This window comes from Leucoraja erinacea, chromosome 5 (assembly GCF_028641065.1).
Source record: "Leucoraja erinacea ecotype New England chromosome 5, Leri_hhj_1, whole genome shotgun sequence".
Classification (NCBI taxonomy): domain Eukaryota; kingdom Metazoa; phylum Chordata; class Chondrichthyes; order Rajiformes; family Rajidae; genus Leucoraja; species Leucoraja erinaceus.
The window spans coordinates 43,201,880-43,219,381 of NC_073381.1; the positions used below are offsets into that span (position 1 = coordinate 43,201,880).

Below are 17,502 nucleotides of genomic sequence, written 5' to 3' on the forward strand. Positions count from 1 at the left end.
TTCCTCAGCTGCCACAGGAAGTACATGCTCTGTTGTGTCTTTTTGACAGTGGAGTCGATGGTAACCCCCCACTTAAGGTCCTTGGAGATGATGGTTCCCAGGAACTTAAAAGACTCCACTTATGTGACTGTGGTGTTGTTGATGGTGAGTGGGCGTGAGGGGAGGGGGAGCTTTCCTAAAGTCTACAATCAATTCCACTGTCTTAAGAGCATTGAGCTCCAGGTTGTTGCAATGGCACCAGGACGCCAGCTGTGATACTTCCTGTGTGTAGGCAGATTCCTCCCCATCCTGGATCAGTCCAATCAGGTTTGTGTCGCCCGCAACTTGAGAAGCTTGACAGAGGAGTCAGTGAAGGCGCAGTCGTTGGTGTAGAGAGAGTAGAGGAGAGGGGAGAGTACGCAGCCTTGCGGTGCTCCTATGCTGAGGGTTTGCGGGTCCGAGATGTGCTTTCCCAGCCTCACATGCTCCTTCTTGTCTGTCAGGAAGCTGGTGATCCACCGACAAAGGGGTTCAGGCACAGTCAACTCGGAAAGTTTGGAGTGTAGTAGCTCTTGCACAATGGTGTTGAATGCAGAGCTTAAATCAACGAACAAATCCTAGCATAGGTCCCCTGGTCTAGGTGCTGGAGAATGAAGTGCAGGCATAGGTTGACTGCGTCATCCACTGATCTATTGGCCTGATATGCAAACTGCAGAGGCTCCAGCTCCTCAGGCTCATGCTCCTCATGATATTTTTCAGCTTGGCCAGCACAAGCCTTTCAAGGGTCTTCATGAGGTCAGTGCGACAAGCCTGTAGTCATTAAGACCAGTAATCCTTACCTTTTGGGGTACAGGGACAATAGTGGAGACTTTGAAACAGGAAGGGACAGTACAGGTTTGCAGGGACTGGTTACAAATGTCTGTGAAGACTGGTGCCAGCTGTTTGGCACAGAGCTTGGGAAACATTGTCAGGTCCTGGAGATTTCTGGCTTTTCTGTCTTCTGAACAACCTCTCCACCTCCTCTATTTTTACTGGTGATGATGGAGGTGATGTTGTGCAGCACAGACGGTGCAGACGGTGTGAAGTGGTGATTGGAGAGGGGTGGGTGGGAAAGGGTACAGTCTTTTCAGACTGGAGTCTTGCTCTAAGTGGTGAATGGGGAGGAGTGGGTGCAGAAGGGTCCATTCTTTGCAGACTGGGGTCTGGCTGTGTTTGTTGGGGAGGGGGTACCAGGGTTACGTTTTTGCTTGTCAAACCTGCAGTAGAACTCATTCAGGTCGTTGGTCAGCTGATGATTGTCCAAAGAGCAGAGAGGGCAGCCATAGAAGTCAGCTAGCTAATAGCTTTCAAGTCACTATGTAAAGGCCACTGCATTTCGTTGTCTCTGTACTGTACACTGCCAATGACAATTAAAGTTGAATCTGAATCTGAATTATATTGCCAGCTGGAAAGATGATGAATCAGTTGAAATCCGCACCTCCCTCTATTGCATTAGTGATTGACTGTACTTCAATCCATCATGGACGAAATGACGTTATATGTCCTTAGTGACCTGTTTACTAAGTCTTGATAAAATTAAATGGATCGAATTTCCTCATAATGATAGGTCTGTAGGCTCTTAAATTCAACAAAGCTGGCACTAAGTAGATGAGGTATTTGTCAAATCATCAACAATACAACAATTTCAAAGAGTATTTGTTTTATTATCACCAGCATCCTTTCAGATTGGACATTGGGATTTTCATCAGCACCATTCTAAATAAATTATTTTTTATTTCCCCTTTGTTAACATCATACATTAGACCAGTTAATACCAAGCTAAAGAAATTCATGCATCAAAATAACATATTACCCAAAATATTTATTACAGAGGTAAACAATTTGTTTTGTGGCGCACAGTTGTAGGATACAATAAAATGTCAGCCAAAATGAAGCTAATTACTGTCCACCACTGGCGGCACAGTGGCACAGCAGCAGAGTTGCTGCCTTACACCGCCAGGTTCCTGGGTTCGATCCTGACTACGGGTGCTGTCTGTACGGAGTTTGTACGTTCTTCTTGTGACCAAGTGGGTTTTCTCGGGGTGCTCTGTTTTCTTCCCACACTCCAAAGACGTACAGGTTTGTAGGCTAATTGGTTTTGTTAAAATTGTGAATTATCCCTAGTATATAGGACAGTGCTTGTGTACGAGTAGATCGCTTGTTGGCGCAGACTCGGTGGGCTGAATGGCCTGTTTCTGCACTGTTTCTGTCAAGTCTAACAGCAAATATTCCAAATACCAAGACCGATGACTGCTCCAATTATAAATGCATGATAGGAAGGGCAAAAGCATAGGTATTTCTTGCAAACAAGTTTCTTTCACTCTTCATGCAATTATATTGTCTACAAACTCCGTGTGTCCTGAGCAATCTCTGTGTTTTGCCTTTGGTTGCAGTCTGTTTTGTAATTAACTCAGAAGATTGGATATATTTCCCTTCATCAACTTCAGTAAAAACATACATTATAAAGTGGAAAAATATTAGATACTAAAGGACCCTTCTCATCAGTGTCTGAATTTGTGTGATTTTTTTTTAATGCAAAATAGTTGCAGAAAACAGAAAAGGAAAAGGCAAATTGTTAAGATTTTCATGTGAAACAATGATAAAAGTGTGTGATAGTTCCAAATTTAAAAGCAAGTATTTTATGGAGTTGAAGTTTTAACCAGTAGGAAAGTAGCAAACCATCATTGCTAGAGCGTAGAATGGATATAATAACTATTGGTTAGAACTTTGCAGCTTACTATCAAAAGAGGGCAGAGAGGACAAAGAGTTTGTGCTAAGATACCCAACAGAATCACTGCAACTCTCTCCAGATCCAATCCCAGAATGGTAGTGTATTGTAGTAATGACACTTGAGCATGCCAGTGCATGTGAACGGAGGTGACTCAGGCAAGTCAGAATCAAAGACTGATGCCAAGATACAAATTCCCAGTTGGCAGCACGTAACACAATACACTGTAGTGCCAATGCAATGAAGTAAAATGAATAAATTTCAGAGGCAGAATACAATGCATAAATGCTACTTTGTAGCATATTTAGTAAGACTAACCGAGGACGAATTATGAGGCATACATCTTTGATATCATGTACTTAAAAGGCAAACGTGGGATGTTAAGAACCATATCCACAAGAGAGGCACAAAGCATGCCAAATTTATTATCTCTTCCCTCTCAGTTATTTTTCTTGTTGAAATGCAGCACTTCTTTTAAAACAAATTTTGAACTGGGAGTGGGGACTGGTTTGGGAGCATGGCGGAGAGGCCACAGGCTTATTTTGCTCAAAACAGTTGTTGATTAATACAAAACCTATTGTGAGCTCAAAATACTGGCAAAGCTGAAAACATAGAGGCCGTAATGTGGTTCTGACAGTGAACAGTATGTCTTATTTGCTTAAGAAATTTATAAAGAAAGAATGGCCATTAACTTAAATAGCTGAGAATAAAACTGACTACAGCACATCATCTGCATCATCAAATGTCCATTAAGCACCTACTTCATTTTGATTTCCATAAATTCAAAGGAACATCCAGTGAGATGTACAACAGGCTACATACAGCATTAGCGTTCGATCTCTCAGAGAAGGTTAATACCCACCGCATGCGCAACCTTTGACAAAAAACTGTATTAACTGATTACTTTACATTAAACCACATGTGCAAACTTGCATTATATAACTATTTGTTCAAAGTTTGGAGTTATTGGTTCATTCGAAATAAATAAACATTAAGTCAACTACATTCCAAAATCTAAGGGTAGTATAACAATCATATTTTAAATGTATCCAGTCTACTTTTCCACAAGGTTTATCCTCCAACAGGTTAATATAGATGTACTCTGACAGAAACTCAGATAGATATACAATCCGAGTAAATATCCATAACAGACGGAAGTTTGATACATCAGACCCAGAATTTGTAGAATATCACAAAGCAAAGCCCCACTTAAAGCACATTCTAATGCATCAGTAATATCATGGCTTCTCTCTATATTTTTATGGAGATATTAATGACTACTACTTAATCTATTTCCCCAGGTTATAAATCTCCCAGAGGAGGGACAACTTCCTCTTGCAGAATATATATGTTAGATTTGTGAAAGGCATTAACAACCAGCAAACTGAATCATGCGCCAGAGTAAAACAACAAAAGTACATATAGAAGCACACACAAGATTGATAGAATGTATACCAGCTGGGTATGAGCATAAATAACACAATTAGATGATAGATAAAAAAACAGTAACACAGTTTCTTTCATGCCTTCCATGGACCCGAGATTATCCTCAAATGCTTGATAGCATTTTGTAGTGAATTTTTTTGATGAGGAAGCATATTAAGAGACCCTGATCAAGCAACAAATAATTAAAAATTGATGTGCAAGGTAAGTTACACCATCAAAATAAAGTGTTCTAACAAAAAAAAATGGCGTATTATTTTTGAGCATACTATAGGCACTGACGGAAGAAATTTGCTGGCTGCCACCCAAAGATAGGACCCATAATTTGTTGATAGGTAGTTGGATTCTAGATTGTGAGTATCTGGAGAATGCTACACACACCGTACATGGTTTGCTCACTGTAAAACACAGAACTACAGATTTAGAATATGAAATATTTTGTTGTTGTTTCATGTATCTTGGTATTTATGGTATGCTGGCATTCATGTAACAAATGCATCTGGTAGGGTTTCACCCCATCACTGTAATTCATCACAGGACAACTTTATTACTGTTAAAACCTACTTTTTAGTCCCGATAATTGGTTTGACTGCACTGAACAGGCAACACTATTAGATATAACTAGTGTTTGATGGAACAATTCTCTTGACTGGCAGAGATTCAAGTAATCACATTCTGAACTTGGAATTTGGTCTCCAATAGCATAATAATTTCCTGGGAATCACCATTCATTTGCATACAGAGGAAATATAAACCCTGGTAACTGTTGTGCACTAATGGACTGAAAACTGAGCACTGAATATTTATATTCATGCAATCTGCCATCTCAACAGCTGGAACTTCTGGCAATGGAGTAAGGTTACTGCTTTCTGTCCAGTGGTTGTTGACAGTAACAGAAAATGATGTGTCATCGTTTTGTTCAAAGACTGTGCTATAGGTACTGCATTTAATTATTTTGATCTCCCCATTTGTTTCTGAGTTCCAGGATATTGTGAATGCATTGTTAGTGGGCATTTTTAATTAATTAGGAGATATAAAGACTCACATGATCTTGTCCTGTCCAATCCTACTCATTCATTTTCTTCTCATTTGTTCAACTCTCTGATGTTATAACCAACCAATGAGCTAAAGTACAGTAGAGTTAGTTTTCCCTGTAACCTCAAAATAAAATAAAATGTTCAGGCATATAAATATAATCTTTTTAGGAGAATTAATATATTTAAATTCAGTGCTCATAATTTCCTTCCATGTTTTGAACAGCACTATTTTTGGATAAATGGGACTGGAAAAATGGATAGAGCTTATCAACAACAAGATGAAACATGCTCAGCAAACAATACATGTATCCATCAATCATATATAAAAATATTGTCAGCTGGAGGCACAAAGCATGCTCGGAGCTATAAGCTACGAGACCACTGTGCCTATTCAGGTTGGAATTACGAGTTTCTGAATCTCAATTAATAACAGAATTTCAGGCTTCCAAGACAGGCTCGGGGCCCCATTAGAAATGCTACAGACACAGAATTCTACTGATAATTTACTCACAACTTCACTCATTCATTATTTCAACATTATATCATTGGCTTGATAGAAAAACAAACTTTGAACTCAAAAGGTATTCTATAAAATATTGTGAAAGTCAACGGTGTGCCAGCTTTATTGCATGTTGCTTTTGAAACTAAATTGGCTGTATTCATAAATTATTAGTATATGTTTGTTAAAAACCTATATGCTCATTTAAATTACAGTTGATAAAGGCATTCATTAATCGTGAATTAATTTCTGAACATGAATGCTAAGCCAACAGAGTGCACAAAGTAAGCAAATAACCATATAAAACACGAGATGCTAAAATACAATGAACATAGATCAAAAGCCATATTTCAATCGATAGATGCTCATTTTTGCAAGAATAAAGCAAAAATGTTCCATTTCTACTTGCATCTTCACTATGGTCATTTTTATCTGACAATTAAAATCATAATCATACCTTTCGGTCAGTACTTGGAACCTGAGGAATGTTTAGATATTAATTACAAATCACAATGCCAGATTCATGCAGCGTGGAAATAGACCCTTCAGCCCAACTTCCACATGCCAACCAAGATGTCCCAGCTACACTATTTGCACCTGCCCGCATTTGGTCCATATCCCTGTAGACCTTTCCTACCTATGTACCTATCCAAATGTCTTTTAGATGTTGTTATAGTAGATGAGCATTTTTTTGTCATTGTTGTTTTTTAAATTGTTTTAAAAAACAACTCAACATGATGCCGAGCTTAAGTAATTTCATTATTCATCAATTCTGTCTTGAAGGTACAGAACTGTTTTTTCACAAGGAACTTATCGACCTCTACGCTATAATAGGTACATTTCTCAGAAACTTGAAAAACACTGATGAGTTTTCATGATGTTACAAACTAAATTTGAGCAAAGTTAAGTATTTCTCACTATAATAAATTGTAAACATTCATGTTGTGAATGATCTGATGCAGTTTTACTGAGGCATGAAATTATGAGCAACTACTGAAGGGAGATGATGCCATCAATGGGGTAATACTAAGTCTGATTGTGACGAATAAAACTGATTGTACTGCCACTCATTTGAATTTAATTGTAATATCCTTAGTTAAATTGCAACATGATTCCCATCTGAATCATTGGAGAATTTACTCAGACCACTGGGAGAAATTTAGATGCATGGGCAGGTGAATCATTGTATTCCAAGCTAAATTAAACTGATCAATGAATTTGATAAAGCAATATTCTCTGTACCAAAAACTTAGTAAATATCAAACAAAATCCTATGTGGTATTGCAGGCAATGTTATTATTTGAACATAACCATATCACCTGACAGGAACTCCTTGGTTGACCAGCTTGATTTACTCCAATTGGGATAACAAAAAGATGTTTTTTACAAAATGCAAAATATCACTTTCTGGTAACAATTAAAATTAACGAAGAAATGAACTTGTATTCTCAAAGTCCTTCACAGCCAATTAAATAATTATAATATATATGAATAAAAACACAACCAAATTGAACAGCATTTCACATACAGATAGAAGAGGCATTATGGTCAGATATTCTGCTTTATCGTGTACGAGAGATACCTCTCATGAAAACTCCCTAGCTTTACCCCATTTTTTTAAAATGGTCATAATGCATATCACTGACTACGTGCAAGTAATTATTACATCTGCATCCTCCAAATTTAATCTTGTATGGTAATATAGTTGTCCAAAATTACCAATTTACTGTTGTCACTGTTTTCATGTATACTACTGTATACTTTTGTTTTAGGTAGGTAGTTATAATGATTTCAACAATTACTTGAATTGATCAATGACCACTCATTTTCTTGTTGGTTATTTCTTAAAAATAAAATTAAAGTGATACAAGTCACAATGGTCCAAGAGCATATGATGTCAACTTTGACATCAAATTTGGTAGTCATCTGACGCTAGCTTGTGGGTTGTCAAGGAGATGTGGTCAACCTGTTGAGTGAGATAAACTGCTAATTGGCACCACTGGAGGAATCAACTACATGAAGTATATATATATTTTGGTTTAAGGTGATGTACCTGCCAAACGAATGTTGCAGTTGAATGGTTAATCATGTTTTTTGGGAAAGTAAAATATCCAAATAAAATCAAATATTTAAATGTGCTTGCTTCCTTATTACAAGGTACAATTGTTTTACTCTATTTTCTGGCACAGCAAAGAGTTTCCATTTCTAAATTATATTTAACAAGATCCACATTATTTCATAGCCACTGGCTACAAGTTTCATCATTTCTGTTATATTTCACTCCGCACAAGCATGGTTTCAATGCAAGGTAGCAATAGCAGAACTTTGTGCAAGTGAGCTGAATTTATTGTCAACATTGTTTATTGTATAACCTTTTAGTTAGCAAAGTTTGAAAGGATAAATTTGAACGAAGGCCAAACTATTAGCTGCCTTTATTAAATGTCACCAAGGCATGGATCCAAGACAGCCCAAGTTTTGAAAATTATTTTCTGATACAATTTTATTTACTGTTCCAAACAATTCTATTTACTTTGTCAGCACCGTGAATACATCACATCAATAAAACTTTATTCCTTCTGGGAATGAACCAACATTCAGCTGCTCAGATTTACACAACCTGAAGTATCAAACTAACACGCAACACCAACAACTTTTTCTAAAGATCCTTGTTTCAAGTGATCACAAATTGAACCAAAAGTACTATATTCAGAACACCAAACGTATGCAAAATCTGTGAAGATCTCTTTGATTTTACACCCACCTCTTTACCAGTATGAATTCAAATGAATTTTCTAATGCAAAGTAACTCCAAATAAGCATGGAATATGCATGACTTTAATGAAACCCCCATGTTACTAACAACAAAGTGAATGGCTATTAATCATATGCAAGTCAATTCAACCACCTTTAATGTAAACATGTACAGGTAAAAATACTGGACTATGTCAGCAAAAATTCAAACACTAATAACTAGCAAAAATTATTCAGATTCCACAAAATTCCAAATGCTGTAACTATTTCATGATGCAGTGATTTTTCAGTGCAATTTCAATTATTTTTAAAATGACCATGAATTTAACAGAAAAGTTTAAAAGAATTTCACATGATATCCAATCTCTTTGTTTTATTGTGGTAGAGCACTATAATGAATGACATGTCAATGCCCTGATCATCTGCCTTTGTATCACAAAGGCTGCATCTGTGTTGAATAACTTGCATGTTAAATTATTTCCCAGAAGGGTTGATTCACTGAAGGTGGCACAGAATAAAACAGCTTATTTTGACAGTTATCAGTCATTTCTAATACTTGAAAAAAAGAGTAACATTTTAATTCTATGTAATATGGGACTGTGATAAAGATGGGAACAGCAACAGCTGTGATTGTAATGTCACAATAGCAGCAGCAATTGAGCTAATGCACATGCATTTGTGTTGATAAGCATTGTGTGTAAGATAGATGATTTCTTTATGGTAAGCAGAATGACAACAACGAAGGGGCATGATTGAAGGCATATATTTACAAAAAGAATTATAGTCCTACAAAATGCAAACAGAGCGAGTTCAAAGATTCAGAGAGAGAGAAAGAGAAAGAGAAAACAAGGATAACCTGTCAAGGAGTCAGAAGGAGAAACATCGATGAACAGACAAACCAGGGTCAGTCAGTGAGGTGCAAGAAGCAAAGAAATTGAGACAACTAGGCAGAGAATAGAGATAGCTTGTTAATAAAGCTCATGGAGCAACACCTCACTATGGATGGCGATTCTTTCATTATATTTGGTTTTGAATTCAGATTAATGCAAACTCTACAGAGGTTATAAAAACAGTATTTTAGGAGATTGTACTCTTTTTCCTGCAGCACGTCAAACAACTAAACTTAAACATTTTGTCTTATTATCAAATAATGCTCTGTAGATTTTCGATAAATTGAGTCATGGCAAAGAATCTCTGATTCTAGTTATCTCATTTTTTCAGTTATAACTTGATAATAATTTCCACTTGCAGTTTGACTAAAGGGTCAATTAAGTTAAAAGCAGATATACCAGCAACTTCAAAAGGTATCCATTTCTATCATCTCTTTTTCCTGGCTTTCGATAATTTAGAACAATCAAAAGGGGAGCATATGATTGAAATTATATATTTAATTGGGTTTTTAAAAAATATACATACCATTAAAACTTGCCCAGAAACATGCAGTTTATGGCCATGATAGTGTGACATGGAAAGAAAACTTATTCTACCATTTATCGATACTCACAGTGAGCTTCCAATTAAGTGAAGGATAACTAGATATAGAGCTGAAACACAACACATCCCTGAACAAGGAAGGGAAAAATCAGACAGTCTGATGACCAACGTCAATTTTACTTACCGTCGAATGGCAGGACTTGCAGCGTCACCACCCAGAGCCATTATTTATGGTGCAAGGACATTTAAGAGAGAAGGGAAGTGACTGAAAATTGCATTTTTTTTCAGTATTGCTTAAAAATGATTCTTGTTTGAAAGTGGTTCAAGGTCCACAAGAAGTCACTCATAATAAAGGTCTAGGACTATCAGTTATTCAAACTACTGTCAGGAGTTATTTATTATACTCCATCCTTATTTGTGCCACACCAACTGAAAGTGAAACTCATTTTAAGAGGATTGAAATGCTTTGAAACTCACTTACAGGAGCCAACTTTTTGTTGATGGAAGAATAATTCTGACATGTGTAAACCAGATTTTATCATAACAAAACCATGCACAAGATGTCAATTGGGTGGGAGGGGTGGGGGGGGGGGGGGGGATTGGGACCATTCTCAATCGACAATCATTTTCCTACGGTTTAAATCTGGAAAAAATATAGTGTTTTAATTTCTTGTATTAAGCTTACCTATTAACTTGAGGAACCAGATTTCTGTAATAACAACTGCATTTTATACCCCTTATTCCTTACATTTTAATCTCAAGATTGTAAACCGTTCCCAAGCCCACAAAGTTACCCTTCAGTTTAATATCTTCAAAGCAAGATATTTTGATAGAGAGCTTTTTTAAAAACCTACATTCTAAAGGTCAACCAGTCAGTCGTCCGATATGATGGAAAGAAAGTTGGCATGGTTTTTAGTTCGATTTGCAGTCCCAGAGCAAAGCGGACAGTTGACAAGATGCTGTGGCCGGTGCTCATCAACCGAGGGGCCAAGTGACTTTCCCATCAATAGGAGGAGGTGCAAGGTCCGTGAACTCGATGCACTCGCCCTTGGCCCTTGTGTCCCTTTGATCTGGTGCAACTTGACCTTGGTGCCAACTCAAAGCAGTGCGCGGATGTGCAAGAGGCAGCCAGCCCCCGTGGCTCGCGGGGACCCGCGCGTACCGGGTGGGCGCGAGGCGAGGGAGGGAGATGCTCGCGGGCGGCCCTGGGGACAGGAGGGGACAGAGGGCGGCAGAGCCCCTCCACGCCCCCCTCCCCATGAGTGCAAAGAGTTCAGAGTTGGTGCTGACTTTTTTTCCGCCTGCGCTATGCGACAATCCCAGAATGCAACGCCTGATAGGTCGGCACAACCAATACCCACCCCCAACAACCCCCAAAATATATAAACCCAAGGTGCAAACAGCAAGATCCCAGTCCCGAAGCAGAGCAAGAATTCAGCTGGAGAGTCAGAAAGGAAAGGAAACGAGCGGATGTCGCCCGAACATGGCCGAGAGTTGGCGAAGATCGGTCCCGGTCCTGCCGACCTGCGCCAACCCTGTTATCATGGGAACAACAAAGAAAGTGCAAAGTGCTCAAATCGTAAAGAATCATTTCTTACCATCTGCGTCTCAACTCCTTCATCCGGGGCAGGGTTTGTGTTGGTATTGGACGGCATCATGGGATCAGATTTAATAGATTGCTAGATTTTATGTATAATAAAGCGGAGAAGTGCCTTCTGTCTTTCAGCTTTCCCTTGTCTGAAAAAAAAATCAAAACAGAAAGGAAACAAATGATGATTTTGAAACAATAAAAGCAAGACTCGATTTCTTAGTGTCTTCAATTATTTTAGCAGTCCGGGGCTCTTGCCACCTTAGCGAAAATGATAGCCGTTCCAGGCAGTGGCGTTCAGTTAGGAGCTGGACAGTTGTTGCCAACCATGTTTTCTATTAAGCATCGGACCGATCGTCACTAAACGTCAGGTCGTAACAGTTGGACAACTGGCCGGACATTATTGTCGTTTATGCCTGCCTTGGAAAAATAAAGTCCGTAACAGATCATTATCACGTTGAACGAGTTTCTCCCCCTTCCTCTCTTTCTCTCTCTGTTATAACATGGCGGTTTTGACATGGTGCCAAAATACGCATTTTGTTGCCTTACTCGCTTTGGCCAGAGGATAGAGGGACCCTTTTCAGATTGGAAAGCATCTCTTCTTTTCATTTTATTAGCAGCGTTTCATTCTCACGTTCCGCTTGGTCAGCGTTTTCCATTTTTCCCTCATCTTTGTCAAGCCTGCCAGCAACACTTCAAATTCGCCCAGATTCCCTTCTTTCTACACCTCACTGGCAAGAATCTCCCGTCCAATATATATCCATATCCATATATGTCCATATATATCGCTCGATCGGTAACTAGTCTTCAAATATGTGGGAACAATTGAATGATACAAAGTCGAATGATACTCCCTGATCTCCTTGAAATATGCAGTGTTCATATCGTATTGTGTGTTACGTATTACATTACTGGATTAAGTGTTTTCCAAAATGATTCGGCTTTTTGTGTTGATCCGTGCGATTCAAAAGCACAGCCAGAATGATACCGGCCACAGCTGTGGTTGGCATGTCTAAAGTAAAATAATTTGACTGAAATTGAAATAGAAACCATCGTATGTTAACGGGCAAATAAATAACGCCCCACCCACCCCAGTAATGCAGAGAACAAAAATAAGAATACAAGCTGTTTCCTCGAAACACTGAGTTGTGATCTGATTGATAATTAGAGCTCTAGTTTGTGTTTTGACTCACAAACGGTGACCTCAGCTGGTCCGACTGTACTAGAACTGATCACTGTGTATCAGTGTTACAATAATAGAAACGATGGAGGATGAGGGAAAAAATAACGCCCCGTCAAAATAATGGACTGAGCACCTGTTGCTATGGAAAATCCTACATGCATTTGCCATGTGTGATGTTGTACTTGGCAGTGAGAAAGCTTTTCTGGAGCCTTCCATTGCCCCCCCCCCTCCCCGTCCTTCATCTACAATCATTGGGAATAGCTCGCTAACATGGCGTCTGCTGACTTTAAACTTCAGGTTAACCTTCATAGGCCGATTCAATGCAAATAACGACATAAGGGTTCATTTACATCATGACATTCCCAAAATTATTCAGATGACCCTTTTTTTACTGGTCAATTGCAGTTTATTGCATCAAACAGATCGATCTTAGTGTTAACAGAACTAACTATATTTTGTACAATTGCAAGAAATTGATTCACTAAAATGGAATAACTTTAAAAGTAAATACAAGGAAAAATCTCAGAATCCTGACGCCCATGAAAATGGGTTGCACCGAAGACATTGGGGATCGATTATGTAATATAGGTAGCAACTGCTGCACTTTGTTGCAGATTAAAGTGACATTATGGAATCAAAAAATAAAACACGCACCGACATGTTTAGCAGGGACAGATGTTTATATCTGAATATGTGTATAAGCGCACTCTATATCTATTTTTCTTCAACAACCATTAACCCCCCCTCCCCCCCCCCAAAACACCAGACACACACAGCACCACCACCCAGGTTTGCGTGCAGGTGGGGCAAGGTACGTCCATCGTGACCACTCGCGCTACAATAATCCTCGGAGATCATTATTATTGCTCAGAAACAAAACACAAATCTCCAAATGGGCTGCTCTGCTGGAGAATCTGATGCCATTTTGGTCAGCCGGCGCTGTTAGAAAGCGAGCAGTAGACGTGCCAGAGACCGAGCATAGAAGTGGAGTTTGGAAGACAGCCAAGCTTCAGATGATAAACCGGCTTTAGCTGCAGTGAATACTAACACGTACCAAGGCTTAGCTACATTTTTGTTCGATGCAAGCCTAAAAAAAAATTCACACACACGGACTCGACTAAATGCACTGAAGGAATCTTTTAGGTGTCGGACACTTCCATCGTTTAATCGGAGAACGAAGTCCCTCCCGATACAAACCTCCCAAGTTCACGGTGAAAGTGAACAATCGTTAAAATATACAGGAGGACACATCTGCAGAGAGCTCTGATGGAACCTCTACACCCGCCCCAACCCCCGTTAAAATGAAAAACATCACCATCTTTTACTGCTCCTACGTTTGCAATCGCCTTCGAAAAGTTGAAGATCGAAAAATATATTGATTAGCTGATGAGTTTAATAGTGATCGGAGTGTAAATTACCCGTTGCCAATCCAGGCCTGGACCTTTTCCTCGGCTGCTTCTTCCAGCGTCCTCCCCAGCCGGCGCGGCCTCCTTGAGGTCCCCTACACTTACTGCAGAGTCCTACCGGGTAGAGACGGCTTCCGCGCAGTCCTAAAGCCCGACCTACTTAGCGCTCGCTGCACTCTCACTCTCTCATCCCTTGACCTCGACATCAGTACACAAATACCTCAGCCTTGGCAATGCACCTCCTAAAACGACTAGAAATTAATTGACTAATATCTGTCCGGTGTACCCCATATTATTTTAATTAATGGTATCTTCTAATTATTCCGCCTAAACTTGTTTGATCATACCCAGGCACCAATTAAAACTTTAACATTTCTAATTTCCATCATGTCTCTATGGACACAGTAAGTTGAAGTCAGTAACTTATTATTTTTAAACGTGCTGTTAATCCTCTGTATTACAGATCCGTGAAGGTCACGAAACTAGAGGCACACAAAAGAAGTACAGAACAAAACACAAAGTGCTGGAGGAACTCGGCGGGCCAGGCAACATCTGTGGAGGGAATGGACAGATGTTGTTTCGGATCGGGACCCTTAGGAGACATTGGAGCAGATTTAGGCCATTCAGCCCATCGAGTCCAATCTGCTATTCAATCATGGCTGCTCTACTCTTCCCTCTAAACGCCACCCTCGTGAATTACCATACTTAAAAATCAATGCTATACGTTGAATCGTGAGGCATTCCACTTGGCACATGCATTCGTAAGTTCTAGGAGCAGAATTAGGCCATTCAGCCCATCAAGTCTACTCCGTCATTCAATCGACTTTCCTTCTTAACCCCATGCTCCTGCCTTCTCCCCATAACCCCTGACACCCGTACATTCAAACTATAATATTAAATATTGTTTTCAAACATATAGGTAAATATCTTAACCATAGAATGGTGATTAGTTACATTATCTATTTTAGCATTTAACAGTAACTTAGTAGTATTTATTGGTCTTTGTATTGACTGATATGTTGCTGACCAACAGTCTCCGTTTGGATAATAACGACTGTATTTCGCATTTAGTATTGGCTCATCACAATCACATTTGGGCTGTTATATGTGTTGGCAGAAAAGAAACCCCCCCCCCCCCCGCCCCCCCCCCCCCCCCCCCCCCCCCCCCCCCCCCCCCCCCCCCCCCCCCCCCCCCCCCCCCCCCCCCCCCCCCCCCCCCCCCCCCCAGGAATGTAAAACATACATCTCAATAAATGCAATAACTGGAGCGTCCGTTCTTATGTTTCGCAAAACGATATAAGAAAGAAGAATGTGGTTGAGAGATGATGGAAACAGCTCCCTCCGCCCACCGAGTCCACGGTCACCAGTTGACACTAGTTCTACGTTAACCCACTTTCGTATCCATTCCCAACACACCCGGGGAAATTTACAGATGCCAATTTTAACCCACAAACCCGCAGGTCTCCGGGATGTGGGAGGAAACCGGAGTACCCAGAGTAAACCCACGTGGTCACAGAGAGAACGTGGAAACTCCACACAGACGGCACCCGAGGTCAGGATCGAACTGAGGTCTCTGGCGCTGCGAGACAGCAGCTCCACCAACTTCACCAGTTTGCTTTCCGATACCTGCAAAAGAAAATATGGAAATCCTGGCTCCAGTTTCCCTAAGACATGCAATTTGTTTTGAGATCAGTGTAAAAGGGAATCAGCCAGGCTAGGCAAGTTGGCGTGTTTCTGTACACACAGCTCCACGACTCAGTGACGAACTAGCGTTCAATACTCATCCTAAAACAAAAGATTGTTGTTCCATATTTTACCCGCTGGTCTTATTTATGGGTAAAATCTTTGACCATGACGAGGCTCCCTCTCCTTTTTATTAGGAAAGTACTTACAACTTATCAAACATTAACAATTGGCGACTGTGCTTTTTATTTTGGATACATACCACAAGGGTATGAGTTTCAGGTATTGCAACATTAAAGTGCATACTTTATTCATATAGAGACATTATTCAAATTGTAGTATCAAATAAAACCAGCGTCATTAGAATGCACAATAACTCTTCCTTCGTTGGCTATATTTATTAATTGTGGGCTGGTTCTTCAAATAGCTTTTATTTAGTAGAACGAGATGTTCTGTAATTCTATCTGCAGAAACTTTATGGAAATCGGATAAAAATAATGTTCACTCCACAAATGCATGTTCAATAAATAGCTAGGCTCACACCCGTTATACGTATCTTCGTAGGCCCATCACCGCAGTGCTTCAATTTTATAATCTGACTCAAAACTATTAAAGATATTTGATATTATATACCACATCTTTGACATGAACAGTTACTGTGTACATTCCCTTCAAAGGGCATGAGAAAAATAATCCAAGAGTTTGTTTTTCATCTGTGGAGTTTAATGGAGTTTTTGAGATGGCAACAATGACTGTGTACGTATATTTAGAACTACAGTAAACTATGGCAAAACGTCAACGTACAGAACGGTCCCAAAACATGCACGCGCAGGTAGTTCAAGATAGTGGTTCATATACGATGACCTTGCTTATTTACCCTTGATTCCTGAGATGTCATTTAAAAAGTTGTGAGAAAATTCCTGCTCTAACATGCCTGGATCAGTAACGGACATGTACATAAAACCTTTGAGTTATATTTGATATTCAACACAATGGCCGAATCACAATTAATCACATTTAGAACTACCTGTTTATTTGAAAATTTATATTTCATAGTTTTTTTTACACTTCGGACTGGTTTCAAAAAGTTGCTCAAATCGGTGCTGCGCATTGCAGATGTTCTGGAGCGGTGCTTATTTTGGGAACTGCAGGTCTGTGTCCATTTTCATCTCGATTTTGTCGGCAATTTGCTATCAAGTGCATGAATGTAGATTAGTGTGATTCATCTTAAATAGCCTGCAAATAAAGCAGACATTATCACCTCAAGGTGCATTCCATAACTTTAATTGCGGTACTTATGGAAGTTAGGGGGCGCTGAAGTACATTAGGTGGTCGCCATATACATGTAGGTCAATCCCCAGAGGGCACCCTGAAACCCTCGCTGATATGAAGAAGAATATGAAACTAATGGTCAAACCGTGGCTCTCTTTCAAAGGTCATAACTTGGAAACAACTTCTGCAAGATATTATTTACATTAATGTATTTAATTAATGTAAATTGTAATTCGTTTACCTGTTTTTTGCAAATATAAGCAAGGAATTATCGCTTAATTTCCTTTCGAGATTCTAGACTGAATATTGGCACCATCTATACCTTGTTTTTAGTGCCATGCGGTCGGACAATGGGTGAATTCTCTTCTGCTTATTTGATCACTTCCACGTTAAAGGGCCATCTTCGTTAAGGCATAAAACTCAACTGCACATGTTGCAATCTTTGATCTGCATGTAAGCA

The 17,502-nt window shown here is 39.5% G+C and overlaps 1 protein-coding gene across 11 annotated transcripts in view; it reads right to left on the reverse strand.

The window, feature by feature from the left end:
• The window catches only part of dnmt3ab (DNA (cytosine-5-)-methyltransferase 3 alpha b), a 384,047-nt gene extending 369,084 nt beyond the window's left edge, over nucleotides 1–14,963 (reverse strand). For 5 of the 11 annotated variants that reach the window (XR_008723462.1, XR_008723461.1, XM_055635445.1 and 2 more), the window contains exons 1-2: nucleotides 14,100–14,963; nucleotides 11,509–11,647 (exon numbers count right to left, since the gene is read on the reverse strand). Coding sequence is in view for 9 of the 11 variants with exons in the window: in XM_055635445.1 (XP_055491420.1) it covers nucleotides 11,509–11,568 (60 nt within the window). In the remaining 2 variants the exon portion in view is untranslated. The remainder of the gene's footprint in view (nucleotides 1–11,508; nucleotides 11,648–14,099) is intronic. The other 6 variants (XM_055635447.1, XM_055635444.1, XM_055635442.1 and 3 more) reach the window with 2 other exon arrangements.
• Nucleotides 14,964–17,502: the final 2,539 nt, after the last annotated feature.